Here is a 27,356-nt window from a genome sequence, read left to right on the forward strand (position 1 = left end):
GTCAGCTTAATCCATTTTAGTAAATTAAGCAATTAGAGCACAGTAAAACCCAATAAATGAAGAGTATTCAAACCAACTGAGGACTGTAAAACCCTATAAGTTAAGTCAACTCAAACTGTTTGAGGAAACTGATTGCTACAAACTATTTGAGTAAAAAAAACAAATCCATATGAGTACTGTGAACTTACTCCGTTTAAGTTGAAGTAATGAGGTATTTAATTAACTCACTACCTTCAACACTGAATTCAAATCTCTTTTCAAATGAGTAGAATTAACTTTCAGTCAATTTTGAGTTAACTACACTCATTTCATTTGAGAAAGTTGACTGTTTTAGTGTATATGAGTTCAATGTGTGATCAATTTTTGCATCCCACTGACTCCCTAAATCAAATGGATTGGGTCAAAAGCGTGCTCAAATTGCATAGTCTTTTATGATTTTTGTAATGATGTGTCTTTCGCGTCATATGTTGTTCTATTTCAGACAACCTCAATTCTACATGGCTGACGAAAATGGTGATGCACAATTATGTAACGCTCTCAAATACATCAAAAAGAGAAGATTCGGAGTGATTATATTCTGGCTTTGAAGTCAAATTTCGTCTTTTCCTTTAATAATTCATGCATCAGAGGGTTAAATTGCATAAAATGAAACCCGTTAGCCAAAGGGTCTCAGCAGGGCGAGAAATGGCTTTATCTATCCCAACTGTGCTCATATCCTTACAGAATATCCTCACATAAACTACTTGAAATCTGTTATTAGTCGACTTGCATCTTACTCTTTGTTTTGGACCTAGTGAATTGCTTTATTGGATAATAGTAATAAATATCATTTAAAAGATTTTAAAAAATATCAAAAAAAAGAAAGTTTTTTTAGCGCATAATCATCATATTAATGAGATTTTCATTTCTTAACGTTATTTCCAAGGCCTTTAATCATAGTTAATCGTAACCTCAGTATTTGCTGATACATCATTAAAAATCTAAAGTGTTATAATGCTCTTGTTCTAACAATTGGTGAGAAAATTAGATATCCCCCAGGAACATAAATATCTAAAGGTAAGAACATAAATGGAACATAATTATCTAAAGATAACTTCAGAAATTAAAACTCATTGAAATTAAAAATATCATTGTCTGTTTTAAAAGATGACCCTTTTAAACATTTTAGAGATTAAGACAAGGTTTGAATTTAAGTCATTTATTTACATATTTATTTTTCACCTTTTTAACTATTTGTTAGATTCCTGTTTCAGTATTCTATAATTATTTTTACTTATTTATTATATATTTTATTTAATTTAAGTCTTTTCATTTATGTATTCATTTAATGTATTTTGTTCTGTAGTTCAAACAAAACCCAATGAATATATTTTAGGGGGAAAAAATCAAATCTGTTAATATATTATGAAACTAACACGAACCTATAAGTGAGTAGAGCCTAATGAAGCCTTGCTGTAAAATGATACCAAAAAATGATAATGTATGTTCTAAAAAGTAAAAAAAAATAAAACAAAACGATCACTGTTTGACTCTTTTTCATCAGTTCATGCCACACCGAGCACGTGCCCTGAGTGCGGACTGTATGACCCCTCACGGGACCATCTTACACCAGACGCTGGACTTTGATGAGTTCATCCCACCAATCCCTCCTCCGCCCTACTATCCCCCCGAATACACCTGCACCCCTGTGATGGAAGGCCAGAGGTAAACAAGCACACACAGAGCTCGCATCCCAGAAATGACCTAATATTTGCACTAAATATGAGAAGCAGCTTGATCTCAGATTGCTTGGCTTCAAATCCCGTTCTCTGTGAATGAAATTTGTGTTCATGAATAAATTGACTCACATAGATTTAAATAATTGTCCCGTGTAAGTAATGATTATACAAAACATCTGTTAATTTTTTTATGGGAATTCGGACACTCCCACAAACCAGTTGTATAAGTGCAGGCCTTAATACAAACTGTTCAGACGATCCATATTATGGAGCGGCAGTGTCCCTGGCCTGGTGTAAATCCAGCATTGATTTCTCTGTCTGGCACTGTGAGACTCTCTGCCCAGCATCCCATCATAAAAAACGTGCTGATGAGGCTGTTTAGCCCGCGGCCACGCTAATGTGTCAACAAAGCAGTAAATACATAGAGAGCAAGAGCAGCCCTGCGTACACACCGCACAATCAATCTCAAGACGTGGAACACACAACAAAACATTAAAAAATGCAGGTAACATGAGAGCCTGGATAATTACAAAATTGCTAAGATGAAGAGGAAATGGCTTAATATTCCATTTATTCACATTTGCAGTCATCATCCTCACTATGATGCAGAGTTATAATCATGTTCCCTCATCGTTTCTGTTCATTAGAGGGTTGCATCTGGACTTTCCACACTCTCCCTTCAGTGCTATTTATGGGGTGCCTATAAACAGCCCCGGGGCTCTGTATCCATCTGAACTGCCACCACCCTATGAATCTGTCGTGGGACAGACACCTGCCAGCCAGGTAAAACACCTTTTCTACATACTACTGTCAGACTGCACTGAAGACTTCACTGTGTAGTGTCTATTATGAAGATGCACACTCTTAAAAATAAAGGTTCGTTATTTGGATATGGTGGTTTCTTGAACTGAACAACTTTTAATAAACTTCTAACAGTGGCAAATCCTCTTTAGATTATTAGAATTTGAACAAACCATTCTTTGGAGAACTAAAAGAATCTTTATTGAGCCAAAAACTCTTCAGTTTTTCCGGCACCTATATTTTTTAAAGTGTATTTAATAGTTTTAATTGTGGTAAAATATGAGAAACGTCAAAAAAGAGAGCATTTTTAGAGAACCTTTTAGGCAGCTACATTGTAAATTTAATCTTCTTTGTGTCTTCTAAGTAGTAAAGTATAAGTAGATTTTTAGGTGAGGGTTAGTACAATAAGTTGGCTTGTAGTTGTAAAGTTACTTACTCTATAGTCAACACAATGACAAAAGAGGACTATAAAAACAAAATGGACTGAGCCATCTGTCAAAAATTTGTCAAAGGCACCAGTTACCAGTAATATGTGACCTTTACCGTAATAAAAGACCTGTCATATTGGACCTGAGAGGCTTTTTTTCAAGTTGACACTATTTTTGTGGTCCACAAGGACGTAATTTCAAAGAGCAGCCAGTATGTCACATATTTCTTTTCATTTTGATGTCTGTCACATGAGCAATGTGATTTTCTTTAAAATGAGAAAGTAACATGTACATTTAATCCTAAAAGGAAGCAAAATAACATATAAAATACAGTTTAAATAACCTAATTTCAAATGCAAATAATTTAGCATATATATTTGCAGAAAATGACACTATGCCAATCTAAAATATTTTGCATAGGCTCTTTCTGAAAACATAGCCGTATATACATTTCTGGAGATCGCGGACTATGTAGCCAGAAGTACATATGGCTGCACTTTAAAATGAACGATATGACGTCGTTAGTTTTCATGCTTACCAGCTGACTGCATGCCTCCGTGTGCATGGACGGCTTTCCTGCTGTTACTAGTTTGTCCAATAGCTCAACATGTATGTCCGTGGACTTGAGATACAGAGCACAGTTGACCATGACAACAGGATTCAAGTCTGTTAAAAAAAAATGGTTCCAGAAAGCAGGTGAAACAAAAACAAAAGCTAAAAAATAAAATAAACAAGTTAATAACAGGGTGAGAATGTGGTAAAAATAAGCCGAGGGCTTTTCTTTTACTGGATTGCTTTTTAAACACTGTGGTTGGGTTTATGGAAGGGGTGGGCGGGTCAATCTGTGCTTGTTAAAACTCTATTGGTTGGGTTTAGGAAAGGGGGAGGGTGGAATAATCAGTCGGTTAGTCAGTTGGTCAGTCAGTCAATCGACAGCAGCCTTTGGTGGATTTATGTGAGAACAGCAGGTGCAAATAGCACTCAAGAGAGGAATTTCACATCTTGAAAAGCACACACAGCGGCCTCTGGCGAATTCACGAAAACAAAAACTGCAAAAAAAAAACATAGCTTCTAGGATGTACTTTGTTCTCTTCAGAAATGTATATAAGGGTAGGTAATCAGAATGAGCCTGAGATATTCTATATGTATATAAAATATTCTATATGTTTAGCAACTTTAAAAACCAGAAAGAAATTTGTATTTAACAAACAACTGCAAATAGAATAAAATACCTTTATTTTATTGTGTGTTAATTTATTTAATGTATTTAATCTATTAATGGCAAATCCAGAACTGACAATAACTTTTAAAGTGATCTCTTAACTTTTGATAAAGTTCCTAAATATTAAGTTTTGTTTTTACTTATGTCACATATGCATGCACATTATAAATTAAGTTTATTCATGTCATTGTATGTGTGAGTTCTATTTTGTCTATGTATGTTTTCATAAATTAGCTTTATAGTGCTGTATGACTGATCAGTTTATATTTTTATGTCCTGGCTTTATGTAGCCTGTTATTTTTCCTGGTATTTCTTGGTCTTGAAATAATGCGCACTGTGTTTCAGCATAGCACTCTTTCAGCAATGTTCCTCCTGCTCAGTTACACTCATTTGTCTGTGTAAAGCTCGACAGTCAAAAGGTCCTTCGGTGCACTTGAGGGGAGAAAGAAATTAATACAAGTGGCTTTGTATAATGGATTATAATTTCCTCTGGAACACATCAGCAATGCAGGCAGGAATTGCATTCCATTTAAATGAAATGGGCATTCTTACAGTGAGAGCAGGGCCTGCTTTTGAACAATGATTTTCCATCAAAATTCTCTTCTTCGCCCGATGAAAGGGAACAAGAGCTCTCCGCTTTGCGACAACACGCACAAAGAATCACCCAAACCTTTCAAATCCAGCATCTGAGTCTGTGATTATGTGCCATTTTGAAGATTTGTTTGCTACCTAAAGGAATCTGTGATTAATAAACAGATACATTCCCCGAAGGGTTTCCTCAATTTTAGACCTTCCCATGTGAAGCTATCGATAACCGTCTGCAAACAAAGCAGAGAGGGCATTTCAATCACTAGAGTCATTTCTAACCTCAAGCACAAGCTTTGAAAGGGTAACAGCAATATTAAAAAGAAATATTTTGAAATTGATATAGCTTTACTTAGAGCTACTGACTGTAGCCTGCAGCTTATTTGTGGAATAAGCTCTCTGTAAACAGGATAGACCCTCTCTGTATAGTCTTTTATGTGCCTTTGATCAATCATGTTATGAGGATTTGGTCAAATGAAATGCCACACAGTGTACATTCACAAAAATGCGGTCGTCCGAAGAACAGATCTGGTCTCAGAGAGCCCCCTGCTGGTCATAATGTGGATTTAAAGCACTGCTGTGATGCCAGATGTCAAGCTGCTGCAGATTCCTCGCTGCCAGATGTTCTAATGTCTGATTCTCCGCCTTTTGCAGTTGTTTGTTATCATCCTCAGGTGTATGACCATTTTAAATCACCATCCTTTCCAGAAGGTTACCCTCAAGAGCATTTGATACTGATCAGCTTGTTAGAAGATGTAAATTAATGTTGCTCGTTTTTTCTCTCTCATCCAGATCACCACCAGTCTTGAGCAACACGGCACTGAGTCCAGTCTGTGTGAAAGGAACACCACAGCTGGTCTCAGCACTCAGGGTGAGAAGGCTGCACTCACATATACTAATAAAGTCAGAGGCTTTCCCCTTCTCTGGTGAATATCCATTGTATACAAGCACTGTCAAAATTATAGCACCCTTCATAAATATAAGCAGAGAAAGGGATGAAAATGAATCTTGTTTATCCTTTTATATTACACTAAAATTTGTGGGAAAAAAAACTTTTATTTGTTTTCCAGTATATTACCTGACAGTATAGTCTCCTATCCAAGTTTTAGGAACAACAGATAATAATTTAACTTCTAGATGCTTATTTGGTATCAGAAGTAGCTAATATGAAAAGCAAAGACCTCTAGATTATGCTTTTTTCACCAAAATAAAATATGATCCTGCCTTGATTTTTAATTGTTTAATGACAGTAAGGCTTAGACAAAAGTCTTGTCACATAACAGAAATAATGTACAGTAAAGAATATAAGGTCATGGTGCAGTATAAAAAGTACTCCTCCATCTTACCCCAGACATGTTCAATAATAATAATAATGTCTGGTGACTGGGCTGGCCAATCCCTGCACACATTGACCTTCTTTGCTTTCAGGAACTTTAATGTGGAGGCTGAAGTATGAGAAGGAGTGTTATCCTGCTGAAAAATTTGCCCTCTTCTGTGGTTTGTAATGTAATGGGCAGCACAAATGTCTTGATACCCCAGGCTGTTGATGTTGCCATCCACTCTGCAGATCTCTTGCATGCCCCCATACTGACTGTAACCCCAAACCATGATTTTTTCCTTCACCAAACTTGACTAATTTCTGAGAATCTTGGGTCTATGCGGGTTCCAGTAGGTCTTCTTCAGTATTTGTGATGATTGGGATGCAGTTCAACAGATGATTCATCTGAAAAATCTACCTTCTGCTACTTTTCCAAGTGATCAACTAGAAGTCAGGTTAATATTTGTTGCTTTTACATCTGGGATCGACGACAATACTTTGTCAGGTTGTGTACTGCTTGCAGCTGGAAGAGTATCCACTGTTTAAACAAATGCTGAAATAGCTGCCATTTCATTCCGCCCTGGCAACCCCTGATAAATAAGGGGCTAAGCTGAAGGAAAATAAATAAACGAGTAACCTTTCTTTGAAATAAACAAATTGGGTCACACTTTATTTATAATTTTGACTATAAACAAATTAACTGTAGGTTTGCCTCAATAAACTCTTTTTTAACTCTTAATTTACTGGACAGCTTTATTAAGGTATTAGTTAGGTTTAGGTATTAGATAAGGAATGTGGAAGAAGATCATGCAGCATATGTACTATATGAGTACTATAAAATAGCCAATACTTTAATAATAAGCAGTAGGTAATAAGCCACTAGTTAATAGTGAGAACTGATACTAAAAAGGAAATGTTACCTATAATTGATAATAGATTGGTGAAACCTAATTATAAAATGTTTTTTTCTCAAGTACACTTTGGCCAAAATTATCAGCACCGTTTTTCACTACCTTTGCAATCCCCTTGTTGCCCAGATAAAAGCTAGCAGCAGCAGATTTCTCCAGTAATGTCCAATAAATTTGGAGAAAATTTCAGAGATCTGAGACCATTTTCCTATACAGGACCTTTCCAGATGCTTTAAATTGTTTAAGTAACTTTCTATAAATGGTTATGGTTGGCAATGGCTATAGTTTTGTTTCAATGAAATGTTTTAATTTTGTGATTTTTCTTTTAATGGATAATAAAAAATAAAAACGAAAAGCTCATTTATTTTCACTGCCTTATTTGCTCATATTTATATAGAATTTAGCTATGTGCAACTATGTGATTCAGATTTAGGGGTGATATACCATATACTGTATTCAGTTTGTCATTTAAATATTATAAAAGTTAAATATATATATTATATATAAGTTAAACATTTTTTTAAAATTATTTATTTGACATGGACATACACAACAATATATTGACCTGTAAAAGGAAATATGTTTTGTGCCAGGCTTTGGCAAAAACTTATATTCCTCCTGCAGTCCCTGGACAGGTGGATCCTAAAACACACACACACACAAAAAAACATGTTACAACTAAAAATATACAGCCTCACTCGCACAAATTACACACAAATATTCCTTAGTGTGTACATATTTGTTTAGATAGGAGCAGCAGAACTATGATAATTATATATAATAAATACATTATTATAAATCAGCAGACAAATACACTCATTTACCTCCTCCGCCAGCCTTCAGTCATGTTTTGAATATTATAAAGACATGACTGTATGCTCTCTGTCTCCTCAGCCTCTGTGGACAGTGCTTCCCTTATGGTGTCTGAGACCGCAGAAGTCCCAGATCACAGTTGCTCCTCTGAAGACCTCTGTTCACTGGAGGTCCAGGGGTCTGATTCCTCACCGTATGGCACTCTGCGTATCGTCCCTACAGATGGCAGCTGCACAAGCCTGGAGCACAGCAACCAGTCCTCGCTGCGGCTGCAGACCCCTCGACTGGACCACAGTGAGGACTCCAAACCCCACTCTCCACAATCATCTCCTGACGCTGTTAACCGAGCTGAGAGGGAGGAGATTACAAGTACTAAACCGGTGTCTTGCATGCAGCACAGAGAACGAACCAATAAGAAGCTTACCCTTCTTTTCCCTGCGAGCGCCACTTCCCAATGTGCTTCCAGCTCAGCGGTGACCTCCAATTCTGGAGCGGCTTCAGCTGTGACCCCATCCCCATCACCTACTGCTCCGCTGCGGGGAACACGGCTCTGCTTCAGCGTCTGGTCTCCATCATCCTCTTCCTCACAGCCCCACTCTACCTCTGCTCTCAGCAGTGCCAGCCATCGCGAGAGACCCCGTACCCTCCGCTCCACCAAAGGCTATCGGAAGCTGGCGAGGATTGTGCGTTCCACTAGTGAACCAATATCCTGTACTTCCATATCTAAAAGTACGTTAGTTATCCATTTTTCTGTGAATGGTTGTGCTAGACTATACTATACTATACTATACTATTCTATTCTATTCTATTCTATATTGATATATACTATTCTATATTAATCTATACTATGCTATACTATACTATTCAATATCAAACTATTATATACTGAACTATTCTATTTTATACTTTTCTATACTATACTATACTATACTATTCTATATTAATATATACTATTCTATATTAATCTATACTATGCTATACTATACTATTCAATATCAAACTATTATATACTGAACTATTCTATTTTATACTTTTCTATACTATACTATACTATTCTATATTAATATATACTATTCTATATTAATCTATTCTATTATATGCTGTACTATACTATTCTATACTATACTATTCTGTATTATTCTGTGCTATTCTTCACTAATCTATACTATGATAAACTATACTATTCTATACTATACTATACTATTCTATACTATTCTTTACTAATCTATACTATACTATACTATACTATTCTGTATTAATCTATACTATTATATACTATTATATACTAATCAATACTATACTAAACTATTCTATACTATACTATTCTATACTATACTCTTCTATACTATACTTTACTATACTATTCTTTACCATATTAATCTTTACTATTCTATACTAAACTATGCATTTCTATACTAAACTAAACTATTCTATACTAAACTATGCTTTTCTATACTAAACTATTCTATACTATTCTATATTATACTATACTATGCTATACTATACTATACTATACTATACTACATCAACCTTTTCCGTAAATGTAAAGCAATTTACATGCACATTGTGTACTCTTAAATGGTTCCGTTATCATTATGCAGCATGGTGGCCCAGAGGTTAGCATGTAGTGCATTAGTGTGTGTGTGTGTGTGTGTGTGTGTGTGTGTGTGTGTGTGTGTGTGTGTGTGTGTGTGTGTGTGTGTGTGTGTGTATGGGTGTTTCCCAGTGCTGGGTAGTGGCTGGAACAGCATTCGCTGCATAAAACATATGCCAGAATAGTTGGCGGTATGACAGAATAGTAGGCGGCCCCTGATAAATAAGGGACAAAGCTGAAGGAGAATGAATGAGTCTATTAATATACACAAAACATGATACAGTTTTTTTTGACTAGGCAGGGTAGGAATAAGATGCTGTGAAAGTGGACAGATACCAGTTTTCAACATTCGAAAAAACGTATTTTGTGTTCGACTTAAACTGGCTTTAAACAGGTAGAGGTTGAGTAAATAAGGAAAGAAATGTCGTTGTTGTGTGAAAAATCCCTTTAACAGAATCCTGGCTTAACTTTTATTGCTTGGCAGTGTACATTTGTAAACTACTGGTTGACCATCTTGTTTACGGTGTCACTATCATTGATTGAACAAACCCAGTGTGTGATTTGTTTACACAGTGGCTTGTTTTACTGTTGTGTCTCACCTGGGTCTATATGAATGCATTACATTCATCAGTTAGTTATGTTTCTCATCTGAAATCTCACTTACATTTCAAAATAGAATGTTATATCTGGAGGTCAACATCATTATTATGCTTATCATGGTTGTAGCCCATTATGAAGCTGAATAAATGAATACAAACTTGACACTTTTATTAACTACACAAAAATTTTACGTCTGAAAATAACAAGAATATTATTATTTATTTTGGTAAAAACAGTAATTTGGCAAATTAGTATTTCAATATATTATTCAATTTAATTCAACTTTATTTCTAAAGGGCTTTTACAATGTAGATTGTCAGAGCAGCTTAACATAGAAGTTTTAGTAAATTTAAATTTGTCAGTCCTGTTTTCCTGCCATTTTGAGTGTTTCCCACATTCTAAAATAAAATGCAACACCTGAAGGTAATATGTGATATGAATGTAGGTCAGCTCTGCTCTGTTTATTATTTGTTGAACTGACTGTTACATTCAAACACCACATAATTTTACTTTCACGCAGGAGTAACACAGCATAGTTTGAGTGCAGTCTCACAAGAGAGTTTCATTACCCAGCCATTCAATAAAACAAATCCCCTTTTGAAACTGGTAAAAGTCTTAAGCTTAGTATAGAAAAACTGGCTTTAAAGAAATAGTAAAAACATTTACTCACTCTCACTTGTTTTATTAAATGTGTTTCTTTATCCTATTGAACACAGAAGAACAGGGTATTCCCAGACTATTAATAAGTGTTAAATGTCTTAAATAAAAAAAAACACAATTTTAGGCCTTAAAAGTTCTTTAATTCACTGAAATATTGTCTTGTAGGTCTTAAATCATTTTAAACGGGTCTTAAACTTACTTTATGTAAAAATACCCAATCACATCCACATTCAATCACCAACAACACATCGCAATAAAACTTTTATCAAAACTACTCATTACTAATAATATAACTGTAGTCCGTTGTTCGAAAGTAGTTTTTAAAGTTTTTTTTTTTTTAGTTGTGTTAAACAAAAATGTATGTATGCAACTAAGGTCTGCTTGTTTTGACGCATTATTTGAAATATATGGTGGAGAAATGACTAAGTAGATTTTTTTTTCTGCTGGGCCATTAAAAAATCCTTGGGTCTAGCCCTATATAAGTCTGAAATTTCATTCTTCATGGTCATAAAAGGGTCTTAAAAAGTCTTAAATTTGACTTGTGAAAACCTGCAGAAACTCTAAAGAACATATTTTAAAGAATGTGGTTACCCAGACCGTTGACTTCCATAGTATTTCTTCTCTTAAAACGGTAGTAAGAGGCTATTGTTCTGTAAATTTTTGATTACCTATAAACTTAAGAGTTTTTATTTGTTGATCACAAAGGGAGTTTTACTAAAGAATGTTGGAAAAATGCAGCCATTGACTTCCATAGTATTTTTTAAATGGTAGTCAGAGGCTGTTACTGCTGTGATTCTCTGGTGGTTACCCATAATTGTTAGTGTTAGTGTAGTATACTGAGTTGCAAAAAGCAACTTCCATAGAATATTTTTTGTTCCCACTATGAATGTCAACAGCTGCTTTTTTCCAATATTTTTTTGTTTTGCATTCAGCATAAATGTATTTTAAATGTTTGGTCAACTATACACTCACTGGCCATTTTATTAGGTACACCAGACCAGTACACGGTTGGACCCTCTTTTGCCTTCAGAAATGCCTTAACCCTTCATGGCATAGATTCAACAAGGTACAGGAAATATTCCTTAAATTTTGGTCTATATTGTCATGATGGCATCTTCATGCAGTTGCTGCAGATTTGTCGGCTGCACATCCATGACGTGAATCTCCTGTTCCACCACATTCCAAAGGTGCTCTATTGCATTGAGCTCTGGTGACTGTGGAGGCCATTTCAGTACAGAGAACTACAGTCATTGTCATGTTCAAGAAAGCAGTCTGAGATGATTCGCTCTTTATGACCTGACACATTATCCTACAAGAAGTAGCCATCAGAAGATGGGTTAACTGTGGTCATGAAGGGATGGACATGGTCAGCAACACTAGGTAGGCTGTGGCATTGACACAATGCTCAATTGGTACTAATAGGCCCAAAGTGTACCAACAAATATCCCCCACACCATTACACCACCAGCCTGTATCATTGATACAAGGCAGGATGAATCCATGCTTTCATGTTGTTGACGCCAAATTCTGACCCTACCATTCGAATGTCACAGCAGAAATGGAGACTCATCAGACCAGGCAACATTTTTCCAGTCTTCTATTGTCCAATTTGGGTGAGCCTGTGTGAACTGTAGCCTCAGTTTCCTGTTCTTAGCTGACAGGAGTGGCACCCGGTGTGGTCTTCTGCTGCTGTAGCCCATCCACCTCAAGGTTGGACGTGTTGTGCATTCAGAGAAGCTTTTCTGCATACCTCAGTTGTGACGAGTGGTTATTTGAGTCACTGTTTCTATCACCTCTGAACTCTGACATCAACAAGGCATTTACGCTCGCAGAACTGCCGCTCACTGGATATTTTCACTTTTTCTGACCATTTTCTGTAAACCATACAGATGGTTGTGTGTGAAAATCCCAGTAAATCAGCAGTTTCTGAAATACTCAGACCAGCCTGTTTGGCACCAACAACCATGTTCAAAGTCAGCTAAATCACCTTTCTTTCCCATTGAGATGCTCGGTTTGAACTGCAGCAGATCGTCTTGACCGTATCTACATGCCTAAATGCATTGAGCTGCTGCCATGTGACTGGCTGATTAGAAATTTGTGTTAACGAGCAGTTGGACAGGTGTACCTAATAAAGTGGCCGGTGAGTGTACCTTTAAGCTCAATGTAAACAACATATAATGAGTTGCTAGTTGTAGTTAGACAAAATCCAAGAGCATTGCAAATAATCATATTGACTCATTACTGAGCATGTGATTTGACTTTTAGGTGACCGTTGTGCTCCTGCTTCTACCCATCCACCTGAAGACTCTCCACAGACTCCCTGTGATCAAGGTTGCAGCTCTTGTGTTTTCGGTGTCATCTATCACCACATTATTTAGTATGGTGTGGCTGTTTGATCTCATTGTTAGAATAAATAAAACGCTTTTGTTTTCGCAGCATGTATGGAGCTCTCACAGGGCAGCCGGCAGCCTTTTGCTAAACACAGCAGCCAAATGGGCAAAAAGCAGAAGGACGACAGAAAGGTGGACTTGCAACTCAAAGCTCACATCCCTAACTCAATGTCTACAGAACGGCCGCAATCTCTCGCTGACCTCAAAACCTACAAAGACACCAAAGTGCTGGTGGCCAAGTTCCTGGAGCACTCGAGCTGCAGTCTACCTCCAGAGGTCCAGCAGGTGGTCAACAGCATCAAATGTGTCATTAAATCTGATGAGAAACACATGGATGAGGCTATATTCAGTGCCAGTATTATTGATCAGGTGAATATGGCATCATTTCAAACTACAGTATGTGATTGTTAATGAATTGATGTACATAATTTTTTTAGAGGGATAATTCACCTCAGAATGAAAACTTACTATTTACTTGCCCTCTTTAAGGACTTTTTTCACTTTTTTACATTGCTTCAGTTTTCCTTCATCTCCATGGGGAAATCGTGCGCAAAGAAAATTGGCTTGCCATCATGTTGCAGTTCTTTCACCCAGCCAGCTCACAAAATCTAATCTTTGGTGCTTGAATGCAGGAAATGACAATAATCAATCTCCAAGTATTATTATTTTGAGGTCTAGGACCAAGAGATCTGTGTACTCTCTGTATCTGTCGGTCTAAATCGGAGTCTAATGAAAGTGTATTTTTCAGCAGAGAAGTGATGAACTTAATCATGCATGGCCCTTTCACTTCTTCTTTATTATCGTTTATTCAAATATTATGTCGTCGGAATTGGCTCTCAAGATCCGTGACCTTATTCAGCATCATCTTTTGCTCTTTCAAGGTATGTAGTAAGGCATCCTTTAGTTTAGTTCAAGGTTTGCCGACTCGAGTTCAGCTATTCGCTTCTGCTTTAATCAGTCTTGTGCCATGTGACTGAATATCTTCGGAAATGCCTTCTGACTTTTGGTCCACTTTTCAGCTTATCCACTTCTGTTTTCAAATCATTTCTAAACTCTTCTTGCCAGAATTCTTTTCTCAAATTAGTCTTCAGTTGGGAAATGTCTGTGCTGAGTGCTCTCACTGTTTCAGCACCATTTTCTTTCTCAGGTGATGGTTTGTCGTTGTCCTCCATCGCCTTGTTCTCCTTGCTTATTTTTGGTTTTACAAACCTCTTTTTAGGTTTTGCTCCACTTGTTTTAAAATCGTCTAGCGCAAAACTCACTTGAATGGGTAAAAGTGCTTTTTAAACATATCGACCGGGAGAGTACGTTTTCTGCTGCCATCCTACGGCTCACCTATCCGGAAGTCCCCATTTACTCGCCCTCAAGTGGTTATAAGCTTCTATGAGTTTCTTTCTGCTGTTGACCACTAAAGAAGATGTTTTGAAGAAAACTGAAAACCTGTAACCGTTGACTCAACGTAGAAAAAAAGAATGAAATACTATGGAAGCCAATGGTTACAAGTTTGCAGCTTTCTTCAAAATACCTTAGTTTGTGCTCAACGGAAGAAAGGCTTTTTTTAATAAGTGAGAGTAAATGATGACAGACTTTTCAGTTGTGAGTGAACTGTCCCTTTAAGACTTATTATTGTATTTGTTAAAATAGGTTTTATTATTTAAAATGTAATGAGATTTATATGAATTTTAATGCAGTTAGCATTAAATAAAGCATGCACTAAATGTGCACTTGTTTGCATTTGTGCTGAACGATACACAAGGGTTTTTAAACTGAATTTCCCACATCTAAGTTTTGCTTTAAATAAATTTATTTCGGCTTGAAGTACGTGATGAATGTCATCAAAATAATCTGTTTTATGTTTTTATTTGTTCTGAATACATTTTTTTGAATATTTTAAAGAGGAATGAAAAAAAAACAGGTAATTTGTAAGTAGTTTTACTTCTTTTTTTGTATTTTTGTTTGTAGTAAAACCATGTTTCTTTTTTGTAATGGTGCATATGTGTTTAAAATAGTATGTAACTTGAGTGTAGAAATGATAGCCTGTTTTATAAGTTTGTAATCTGGGACTTGATCTGCTTTGCTATGCCAAAAAACCTTCTAGCAAAACGTTATTCAAAACATTGCTCATGGCAGTGTTGCCAACCATTTAAAATGTGCCAAGCTCTGCCCGAAAAGTCGCTAAATCTCGCTAGATTACGTTAATTTGCATATCACTGACGTCATCACATCCAATGGTTTGTTTGTTAAAGAGCCTAAGGGTAATAAAGGGGTATTTGTAGTTGCACTAGGATTTATGCATGTCAATTTAACTAAATGTATTTTTGTTTGAAAACAGTATATGAGTACAGATGTGTAGTGAATTTGCAGGAATCTCTCAGACGTAATAAACACGTTCTGAAACTCTCTAAAATATCTGTGATTGTGAACAAGATAACAGTAAATGGTCAAATTAAATTGTTTAACTTAAAACAAAGGAGAAGTAGATCAGTTTGACTGTACAAGGGAAATACATCACACTCATGGAACTAAATCATTTGCCATCGGTATGCAGAGGGCTCTCAGGGTGCAGGTTGGAGGGATTGCTGTACGAGGACTGGGCCGCCTGTAAGTGCAATACAGTATGGACACATAAGTGTCTAAACAAATCTCCAGTAACACCACAAAAAATTGCTAGATTTGTTCCTAGTTTTTGAAAATTTGTCGCTAAGGGGGTCTGAGGTGGGGAGAAACTAATTACATTTACTTCATAACATTGATTTGAGTAAAATTGTTGGGTAATGTGTCCCTTTAGAGTACATTTTAAAATATGTACTTTTATTCTTACTCAAGTAAATTATTACTTCGCTATAAGACAAATATCGCGAGGCGCCGCATTGGACAGATTGTGTCGCGAAACGTTGCTATAGAGACGCATCTCACGCTTTCGGTTAGAGCGTGCGCTTATGTTGGAATGATGGCTGAAGTCGAGGAAGACATGTGAGTTTATATATATATATATATAAAGATAGCTTAAAGTGATATTTAAAGGTTTAACTAGGTTAATTTGACAAGTTAGGGTAATTTAGGAAGTTAGAAAAAAGAAATTCACAGGAAAGCGAATAAATATATATATAATGTAAAGTAACTAGTAACTATTTACTTGTAATTTTTTCATCAGATTTTTTACACTTACTCGAGTAACTTTTAGGATTGTTTATTTTACTTTTACTTGAGTACAAATTTCCGCAAGTATTTGTATTTTTACTTGAGTATAGACATTGGATACTCTACCCACCTCTGCTAAAAAGTCACTAAGTTGGCAACACTGGTTCATGTTGTGAAAAAAAACTTACTTTAAAAAACATGTTTCCACTGTAAAGAATATTTTGTAGATTAAGAAGGTTAAATGGAGATTAGTTGTTCTTCAAGAAACCATTAATGCCAATAAAGAACAATTAATCTTTTTTTAAAAAAAGTCAAGTGTGGCTGTGAACTTTTAAAAATGACAAGGAAAAACATCCATATATATTTATCACTACAACATATCTTTCTGAAAAGAAGGTATTTGAAAGTGAAATATCACAACTAAATTAAACTGTCTTCTTTCCTTTTCTTATATCCTTCACACAGTTGATGACACAGTCGCAGAAGATAATGGGCAGCCCAAGGAAACGTGCTCACGGAGACCTGCATTTACAGAGCTGCGGAGCTTTGAGTTCCCCATCATCATCCCTGCGCCGTCCAACCCGAGTCTCCAGTCATACAGATGCCTCTGCCACCCGGGGTCATCAATCTCCAACCCAGCCTCAAAGCCTCATCAGCATATGCAGAGAAACCACTCTTTGACCCTCTGGACTATGAACGTCCTCTGAATATGTGCCAAGGCCAAGTCCTAACTCTCATCAGCAGAACACTGTAGCTCTTAAAAAAACAACAGTGAGTTAACATAGAGTTAACACCCTCTCATGTGCTTAAATTAAAGATACTGGAAAGATACAATAAAGAAACACCGGAGTGTTTACCTGCAGGGGTATATATTTTTACTTTATTGTCAGAAAAAAAGGTAAAATATTTGTTAAAAGTGTTGCTACTGTGCTAAATAAGAGAATGGGTCTGTTTTGGACCGTAGATGATCAAATGGATTTACCTCTTCATGAACCCTTTTGTTTTTTGGATGAGAAATAACATTTAAATACACAGCTTCAGCAAACATCATGTGAAATATTGGACATACTTTGTCATTGTGTGCCACTGCGGGACAGAGACCTTCATGAAGCTGGATTATTCGACTTACCTCAGTGTGTAATTATTCTTTTCTGTGTTGCAAAATAAAAATGTGTCTGTTTGTAATTTCTTTCGCTATAGATTGTCGTTTTAACCTTGTCAAGTCATTACTTGCGATTGGCTTACATAAGCACTGTCTTGACAGGTCTTGAGAATTAGTGCACGCTCACACTTTTTCTAAAGTGCCTTTATGACTATATTTGTTCTGTTAAACACAAAAGAAGATATTTTGAAGAATGTCAGAAACCTGTAACCATTGACATTCAATGTATGAAAAACATACTATGAAAGTCAATGGTTACCGGTTTCCAACATTTTTATTTTGTTCAACAGACAACTGGACATATAGTGTGTGTGTGTGTGTGTGTGTGTGTGTGTGTGTGTGTGAGAGAGAGAGAGAGTTTGAATAACTGTATGGGTGTTTCCCAGTACTGGGTTGCAGCTGGAACGGCATCCACTGTGTAAAACTAAAACATATGCTGGATAATTTGGTGATTTATTCCACTGTGTCGACCCCTGATGAACAAAGGGACTAAGCTGAAGTAAAATGAATGAACGAATGAATGAATGAATGAATGGTTGCTGGTTTAACCCTGTCAAGCCATCTTAAGAATTAGTGCACTTTTTCTAATGTCCTCTTAAAGGGACAGTTCACTTAAAAATTCAAAGTACTGACTATTCAGTCTGAATTGGCTTCACACCTTTATGACTATATTTGTTCTGTTGAACACAAAAGAAGATATTTTGAAGAATGTCAGAAACCTGTAACCACTGACATCCAATGTATGAAAAACAAATACTATAGAAGTCGATGGTTACCAGTTTCGAACATTTTTCAAAATATCTTTTTTGTGTGTTTAACAGACAAAATAAAAACTCAAACAGGTTTGGTACAAGTTGAAAGGAGGGTAAATCCCTGATCCCTTCATTTCAAGCTAAGCACATGGTGCAGTGAGTTTTCTTTTTTTTTTTCAAATTAGATTGTTGGTCCATTCTGTGGATCCTAAACAACACAATGACTCTGTGTGTTATAATATAGATATACATTATAAATGCTAATTCATACATTTCTAAATTAATTAGCAAATCACTCAAATGTCACGTCATAGCATCCAATGCCATAATATATTTCAATCACTATAAGAAATAAAATTCAATTCAAGCTTATTTGTAGAGTGCTGGGGGCGACTCGGTGGTTAGCACTATCACCTCACAGCAAGAAGTTCTCTGGTTTGAGTCCAGGCTGGGTCAGTTGGCATCTCTGTCTGGAGTTTGCATTGTTCTCCCTGTGTTGGTGTGGGTTTCCTCCAGGTGCTCCGGTTTCCCCCACAGTCCAAAGACACACTGTATAGGTCAGGTGTGGGCAAACTAGATCCTGGAGGGCCAGTATCCTGCATAGTTTAGCTCCAACCCTATTCAAACAGACCTCCCTATAGAGTTCAAGCGATCTTGAAGACACTGATTAGTTTGTTCAGGTGTGTTTGACTAGTGTTAGAACAAAACTCTGCAGGGACACCGGCCCTCAAGGATCAAGTTTGCCCATCCCTGGTATAGGTGAACTGAATAAATTAAATTGGTCGTAGTGTATGAATGTGCATGGATGTTTTCCAGTACTGGGTTGCAGCTGGAAGGGTATTTATCCGCTGTGTAAAACAAGTAAGTTGGTGGTTCATTCCGCTGTGGCGACTCCTGATGAACAAAAGAACTAAGCTGATGAAAATGAATAAATGAATCTATTTATTTGGTAAAAGGCATTGAGCAATAGGAATAGGTAAGGTTTCCCATAAATGCGACGTTTTGTCTAATGAGAATGTTCATTCTAGTGCCATATATCCCACCTCCTCCTATTATTTGAGCGTCCAATTAAAACGTGGCGACAAAAAGGGTTACGCCCACAGCCAATCAGAAACATCTAATGCGTACGGTTGTATCCACTGATTGGCTGTTGAAGCCGTCGATCAAGCCCCTCTGTACACCTTACACGTTGGACGACATTTTTCTGGATTTTATCGAGCCGTCTATCCTGGTTGTTAGATATACAACAAGATAACGATACATTTAGGAAACATGATCTATTGCTGGCGCGAATACTAATGTGTATACACACACACAAATGCGCAGTGTGTGCGCGCGCTTGCATTCGGCAGGGCCGAGAGCAGAAGGGGAAGGCTGGAGTTGAGTTACAGTAAAAGCGAACTCTAAGTCTGCGTGGACTTGCATTGTAAAACGCGTCAAACACGTATAGACGGATTGTTTGTGCCGTGTTCTTCTTGTATATCAGGTGCGTATCGTGGTGCTTGTTGGAAATACCGAAAATCTGGCCTTACTGGCGCTCTCAGATGTAACGCTAACGATTTATAGCCTGTTGTTTGTTTTGCTAACGATAATAGATATGTTTGCATGCCCGAAATCGGCTTGGCTTTATGTTTGATGTGTGTTTAGATGGAATCGGTGTCGTGTTGTTGAACTGCAGCTAGCGCTCGGCTGTTGCTCCTCCACATCCACGTATGCTACTTTAGCGAGGTTGTAGCTAACGCTGAGCTGCTCGCTGATTCAGAAGTGAATATTTCACTCGAGCATGACAGCAGATCTGCAGAGATGACCGCAAAAGAGTAAATATGCGTTTGGAGGAGCTGTAGGATCTGGCGGAGGACGGAAAGCTGATGGCTGTGTGCTGTTAGCTCAACTGAGCTCTCTTAGGCCACGTCGGCTGTGTGTGAGAGAGTGTGTGTGTGTTGATGTGTTTGATCTACTGACAGTGGCGTTGTATGAATGCAAACAAGGAAAGTCGTCAACTGTGCGGAAGGAACACGTAACGTTAGGAATCGTCTAAGTAAAGTACTGTCACCAACTTCAGGACACCTCAAGGTTGCTGTTAGCCGAATGAGAGAGAGAGTGCCTCTTTCTTGATAGACGACTTGACCACATCACTCGTAGTTTAACACACAAAGCCCTAGAACGGAATCTGTGCCGCGGGTCGATTACGCGATGATCGGTTTCGGCGCGATTCGACGTGGGGGTCGCCTCCCGTCCTTCATCCTGATCGCGTTATTGGTGGTTATCGTGATTCTGTCGTTTAACTACTGGAGCGTGTCCACTAAGCACGCGCGGCTGCTGGACGAGTTGGCCGAGGTGCAGACGCAGGTGAAGCGCACGGACGCGGCGCGCTCCCGCTTGGAGAAGAGAAACTCCGAGCTGATGATGCAGGTGGACACGCACCGGAAACAGATCGACCTGAAGGACGGAGATTACAGCGCGTTGCAGAACAAACTGCAGGCCAGAGATGCGCTGGTCAAAACCTGCACCGATGACAAGGTGAGTGAGTGAGTGAGTGAGAAAGAAAGAAGTGAACAGGTGTACTGTACATCAGACTCGCACTGTCACAAACCTAGAAACCTCTAGTTTCAAATAGCTAGATTTTCTCAGTAACACTTTTAAACTTGTTTTACTAGTTTGATTTGCCATCATTACGGCCACTCAGTTTCAGCTCACACAGTTGTTCCTGGGTAAAGTTTTGATTTTCATTTAAAGAAAAATCTGATTAAAATGTTTACAGTGTGCACTGTATTCATGTTTAGATTTGTGGGGGTGGGGGAGGGCATCATTTATTTTTATGCAGAAACTGATCGTGTATTTAGTAGTTTAAATTCTTTATTTAAAATTAGTTAATTAGAGCAAATGATCTCTGTTCTAAAAGCTAGTCACTCAACTGATGTCTGAAGAGGAAATGATGTAGATACTGTTAAAAGCTTATTTCCTTCTGTAAAAAAATAAATGCTCAAAGTCTTAGCACGTTAAGAACTTTCATGCATTCACTAATCAAAGATGTATGTATATACATATGTATGTATATATATATATATATATATATATATATATATATATATATATATATAATGCATATATACAGTTAAAGTCAGAATTATTAGCCCCCCTAATCAATTAGCCACCTGCCCCCCCCAATTTCTGTTTACGGAGATTTCTAACGCATTTCTAAACATAATAGTTTTAATAACTAATTTCTAATATTCATATTGCAACTTATCCAGCAAATGTTTCACGCAGCAGATGCCCTTTCAGCTGCATCACAGTACTGGGAAACACCCATACACTCTCACATGCACACACACATACACTACGGCCAATTTAGTTTATTCAATTCACCTATAGCACATGACTTTGGACTGTCAGGGAAACCGGAGCACCTGGAAGAAACCAACGTAAACACGGGGAAAACAACAAACTCCACACAGAAATGCCAACTTACATAGTTGAGTCTTGAACCAATGACCTTCTTGCTGTGAGGCGATAGTGCTAACCACTGAGCTGCTGTGCCTCTCCTTATATACATTTAATTCAGTAAAAATGTATTTTAAAAATCGCAAAAACGTCTTTGCTTAGTGAATGCAGTGTTTTTCATTTAGCTTGAGGCCATGTCATTATGGTGAGTTTACTACTGAAAGGCTCTTATCAGATCACAAGTTGCATGTGATTATCTTTTTCATGGATATGTGGTTAGAAAAATTTGACTCTGTATGGCTCTGCCCTTGTCTACTCTTTAACCATGTAACCATGACGATCGCTCTTTTATAATCGTTCACATCCGGCATGTCTATTTGTTCAGTCCTTTGCCTGTTTGGAGATTATTTTTCTTTTCTTTTTTAAATTCGTGTTACTTGGTTAATTCAAGCAGAGTTGTTTAGCTGGTTGTGTGTTGTGCAGTCGGGTGTTTTGTTTCAGGTGTATTCCATTTCACAGATAGCTTTAGTTCTACTAGAAGTATGGAAGATTAATTTCATTGACCGTTTTTTTTTGTTTTGTTAGCTTGTCCCACACAGACACACACAGTCCATTCAAATGCAGATCTTTCCAAAGCTTTATTTTTCTGATGGTAGTTTGCTGATATTTGCTCTTTGTGCGTGTTCTACTAGTTGTGTCTGCAGATAAGGCTGTTTTGCCTCTGTGTGTCGTGTCCAGACAGCAGGGTGCAAGACTGACAGAAACAGAGTTTTGCTGTGCATTTGTACCTTCAGTAAAATCAGAATATACAGAAGATTCCCATATTCAAGAAAAAATAGATGTCCACAGATGTTTAAAATGAACAATATTTAAGTCATGGATAAAATATCTATTTTTATATTATGTATTGTAAATATTTACTGTCAACCTCAGAATATTAAAAATGTGAGTTGACAGGACAGAGGGCATCCTGTCATGTTGCTCTTTATGGATTCAAGCCTTAGGCTTCCCTGTGGTTGTGTGACACAGCTGAGAGCTCATGGTCAGACCCATCTGTGTGCCCAGGGCACTGGGACCCCCCACAAGCCTCCACATCTCAGACTCTTCACGTACAGACCTCTGTCATGCTCTTTGTTCTTGATATTATATCCACATAATTGTCTAAGACCGTGATTACCAGAGGCCTGTACTGTGATGGTGGCTGAACACACTCAGGATTACAGGATTAGTTTTGAGTTGACAAAACCAAACCAGTGCAATCAGGCTTGGTACTGTGAAACTCTCTTTTAACTCAGGCGTTGAACCTGAATTTGTGAGCATGTGCACTTGAAGGCAGGCCACCAGTCGCAAACAGCCGACCACGTACCTTGAAACATAAATTTGATTGACATTTTGTAAGAGAGTAAGCAGAATTCACAAGCAAGGATAATGGGTTTGTTTACAGTAAGAAGAAAAGAGCTATCCATTAAAGAGAAGAGCTGAAAGAAAGCAAATTCTATACTATGTACAGGTAAATAGAACCTGAGTAATCTAAGCTCATGTGTAATGTTTTAAAAATATAGCTTTCTGTAAACTGTATAAAATGTCTATATATTTAACTTGATATATAAATATTCTCATTGGTTATTAAACTAAAATTGCTTTTGTGATGAATGGATTATGCCCGGATTTAATCATTTAAAAAAAATCTAATGTATTTATAATAAATAACCTTCATTTAAATAAAATTATTTTATCTTTAAAAGTGTTTTACTATATAGGGACTTTCAATTTGAAGCAAGAGTTATTAGGAGTAGTTGCTTTATTGCTTCAGAGATGTGTCACTTTGTTCACAGTTGATTGGTTGAATCTTGGTTCGTGATCTGTAAACCAGAACATAATCTGTCCGAGAGAGGGTTATCCATGTAGCATAAAATACCATGGTGACAAAGAACGATTAAAGCTGACCTACCTTAATGGCACCAAAAATCTAGAATTGGTGCAAGCTATACTGAAACCTAACTAGCTAATCAAGCTACATGGTACAGGCCCCAGAGATACAATAATCATTTCTTACATGTATATAGCGCTTTTCTGGGCACTCAAAGTGCTTTACACAGTGGAGGGAATCTCCTCAACCACCACCAGTGTGCAGCATCCACCTGGATGACACGATGGCAGCCATTTAGCACCAGATTGCACACCACACCAGTTGATTGGTGGCAAGGAAACAGTGATGAAGCCAGTTATGATATGGGGATAGTTAGGAGGCCATGATAGACCGAGGCCAGTGGGCAGATTTGGACAGGATGCCGGGGTTAAACCCCTACTCTTTTTCGAAGGACATCCTGGGGTTTTTAACGACCACAGAGAGTCGGGACCTTGGTTTAATGTCTCATCCGAAAGACGACACTCACTGAGCAGTATAGAGTCACTATGCTGGGGCATTAGGACCCACACAGACCACAGGTTGGGCGCCCCCTGCTGGTCTCGCTAACACCACTTCCAGCAGCAACCTAGCTTTCCCATGTTCCCATCTCCCATCCAGGTACTGACCGGGCGCAGCCCTGTTTATGCTGCGTTCACACCAGACGCGAAAGAAGCTGATTTACATGTTAAGTCAATGCAAAGGCACGAATAGACATCCTGTGGTGCGAATGACGCGGCTCGAATTGAGCATTTTGTGTGTTTGACTCATGAATCAAGCGAACCGCTCGAGTTCAAAAATCTGAACTTCAACGGACATTCGCATCTTGTTAACCAATCAGGAGCTTGCTCTTGTGGGGGTGTGATTATGATGTAGCGTCTGTTAATAGTGTCTCGGGGAAAAATCCTCCTGCACACACCAACAACAATTCATCAAACTGGGCTCGGCTCAATCAGAAGCACCGCTGAATACTTCCATCATCCAGGTTAAGTTTCTGGAGGAATTTATGAGCTCACAAAGCTGGGTGCACCTCTGAAAGGATCTAGTGGACTCAGACACTGCTCCAAACGAATCAATGCTGTTTTTCAGCCTTCATAAAGCACATAAACACAGTTATTTTCTCAATAAAATTCATGTTAGCCATCTAGCAACAAAGCTAGAGTCACCGGGCAGACAGAAGCCCTGCCCATGACGTAAATCAACGTCTGTTGTGAAGTGAATTTGACGTGCGAATGAAGTGGATTTTGACACGCAAATGAAGCAAGTAAACTAAAATGTTCACGCGTCTATTTACGTGCGAATAGCGCAATTTATCTGCACGTTCCTCGTCTGGTGTAAACACAGCATAAGCTTCAGTGGGCAATCATGTGAGAGTTGCAGAGAGCTAGCTGCCAGCAATTTGTGATACAAGGCAGTTTGTTATTTTTGTTGACATTTAATGAATATTCATCTTGAATTTGCATTTTTAAAGTAAATTAAATAGCATGCAGACCATTTCTAAAACTCTATTGCCTTTTCATTGTCATTTTTTCTCTATTGTTTAAAGTAAATGAATTAGGCCTGCAACAACAAATCGATAATTATTGATATTGAAATTCATTTTCATCAAATGCTGTTATCCATTGGCTGCTAAAGAACCAGCTGCTGGAAAAATTCTGAACCCCAAGTCCTACAAGAAAACATGTTTGTGTTACAGATGGCTGAATATCTGCTTGTCTAGTAAAATTCTCTTCATCAAGTAAATTAGTATAAAGTGGTTTTGTTGAAATGTTTTACTAACTTCAGGACAGTCATGCTGGATCTGTTGAGTTGCAACTTGCAAATCAGTCAATTGAAAAAATACTTGCCCAGAAAAATTATTATCAAATAATCATTAGTTGCTGCCTTAAAAGAAATGTAACATTTTGGTGATTGTGTTAAGAGAGGATGTAGAAGATGTCACCGTTTCAGAAGATCGATTTCTGCCTCGGTTTTGTCTAACTGGAATTTGAACTAGACATGAACATTGATATTCCATGTGCATTTAGTTGGCCTGTACCTTTATAGATTGATTCTGTGCTGCAACTAACATTTGGTATATTGCTCACACAGGCCTCTTTATAGATTATTACCCTTTCACATTCATTGCATACAGCAGTAATTGTATTTTATGAGGCACCATGAAGCTTTGCCATCTCAGAAATCTAAATTGTATGGAAAATTGAATATCTTCTATCATGTTATGGTTTATTTGCACTCATTACTATATTTTTACTCGCATCCTGTTGTCTGAATAAAGCTGCTGTCTATTTTCTCACTTCTATAAACGAAGGTGGTTTTCACACTCTTCTCTCTTAGTTTAGTTTGTTTAGGCATAAATGAATTCGGAAATTGCTATCTGATCTGCACTATTCAACATCTCATGATTGAGGCAGTAATGTCAGACTTTTTCAAAATGAACCCTTGAGTTGTTTTAGTAGTCTGATTCAACAAACCAAGCAGTATTATTATTCCAAAAAGTAAAAGCCGCACTGTGTCTTTAAGTACATTTACATGGACTCCAATAATCAGATTTTAAAGCAGTTAATACAATACTCTGATTAACATGTAAACAGCAATTTTTGATTATCTTAATCTGACTATAGTCATAACCGAACTTAAGAAATCCAATTAAGACATGAGAATTATGCTGATTTTCGTCACATTATTGAAGTGCAGTACAGAGATGTAAACACTGCAGTCAAACTATTACCATCATGCAGGACTTTTCGCCACATATTTCAAACACACATGGCTGTTTGACACTTCACTGTACCTATCAACTCAGTAAAGGACCACAGGCATACACACACACACACACACACACACACACCGCGAAAGTTTTTTTTTTTTTCAATACGGTGTACTGTATTGAATTCCATTAAAACAACACCCTTCCAGCAGTTTATACTCTCATCCAATATCTCGTTCGTCACAGGGGCATGTAGAAAATGTTCCTGAATGAAAGTGAAAGTGCCAAACTGCAGTTAAAGTTGACAATTTAAAAATAAAACGCATGAAATAACATGAAATTTCGAAGGAAATATGGATAGCGTGATGACACAATGACGTCAATGGAATTATTTGCTATAACATATAAAACGGGATCATGAAATGAACATTCAAAAAGCAACTCATTTAACACCTTAATCTTATTATTGTTTACATCTGATTCAGGCAAATAATTAGATTAATGATGTCCATGTAAACCTAGTTAGTGTGTAAATGAGGATTTTAACTATCACAGTTGAAAACTGTTGTGTAATTGCTCTTCTCCGTGCATTGCAAAAATGCACCCCTGTCAGCCTGAATGCTGTTCTGACAACCCCAGTCCTACTAAATTATAAGTATGAAAGAATAAGTATACAAAATAAGTCTCTGCTTCATTCTCTAAAACACCTTAAGGTTAAATTACTCTCCAAATCTGGTAATGGAAACACATTTTTCCTACCATGTTTTTTATTTATTAATTTGCTCATTTAATTCTCCTTTACTTTGTCATTTTATACCTAGTTTACATGTCATGGGTTTAGAAACAGGATCTGCTCTCTTCTGAGAATGCCACTATTCTCATGCTCTGTATATCAAAGGTGGAGACCCAGTGTGTCAATATGTACACAAAGACACTCGCACTCTATTGTACATTACAGTTCACTTTTACTGTGTGGTCTGTCCTAGGAGAGAGCCAGCCATTACAACTCCCATTCATCTCATGTTCAGTTGCTCGGATGACAACCTGGGAAGCATGTGTCCTGCCTGAGTGGAGTAGGAAAAATAAATAGAGTGCTTGATTGGAGTAATATACTTAGATATTTGTGATGTGTGTAGTTTGGAATATAAATGTTCTAAACACAAGGTTACTATTAAATAGTTGTCAATGATGTAACAGGTTTTCT

The 27,356-nt window shown here is 37.4% G+C and overlaps 2 protein-coding genes across 5 annotated transcripts in view; both read left to right on the forward strand.

Moving 5' to 3' along the window:
- fam189a1 (family with sequence similarity 189 member A1) overlaps nt 1–17,363 on the forward strand; it is a 205,886-nt gene extending 188,523 nt beyond the window's left edge. For 2 of the 3 annotated variants that reach the window (XM_073908638.1, XM_003198968.7), the window contains exons 6-12: nt 1,544–1,704; nt 2,366–2,501; nt 5,547–5,625; nt 7,875–8,522; nt 12,913–12,978; nt 13,084–13,406; nt 16,644–17,363. In XM_073908638.1, the coding sequence (XP_073764739.1) occupies nt 1,544–1,704; nt 2,366–2,501; nt 5,547–5,625; nt 7,875–8,522; nt 12,913–12,978; nt 13,084–13,406; nt 16,644–16,859 (1,629 nt within the window). In that variant the 3' untranslated portion in view covers nt 16,860–17,363. The remainder of the gene's footprint in view (nt 1–1,543; nt 1,705–2,365; nt 2,502–5,546; nt 5,626–7,874; nt 8,523–12,912; nt 12,979–13,083; nt 13,407–16,643) is intronic. The other variant, XM_068222641.2, reaches the window with a different exon arrangement.
- Nucleotides 17,364–19,298: 1,935 nt separating this feature from the next.
- The window catches only part of golm2 (golgi membrane protein 2), a 29,807-nt gene continuing 21,749 nt past the window's right edge, over nt 19,299–27,356 (forward strand). For both annotated transcript variants that reach the window (XM_005168941.5, XM_678225.9), the window contains exon 1: nt 19,299–20,612. In XM_005168941.5, coding sequence (XP_005168998.1) covers nt 20,286–20,612 — 327 coding nt within the window. In that variant the 5' untranslated portion in view covers nt 19,299–20,285. The remainder of the gene's footprint in view (nt 20,613–27,356) is intronic.

This window comes from Danio rerio, chromosome 7 (assembly GCF_049306965.1).
Source record: "Danio rerio strain Tuebingen ecotype United States chromosome 7, GRCz12tu, whole genome shotgun sequence".
NCBI lineage: Eukaryota > Metazoa > Chordata > Actinopteri > Cypriniformes > Danionidae > Danio > Danio rerio.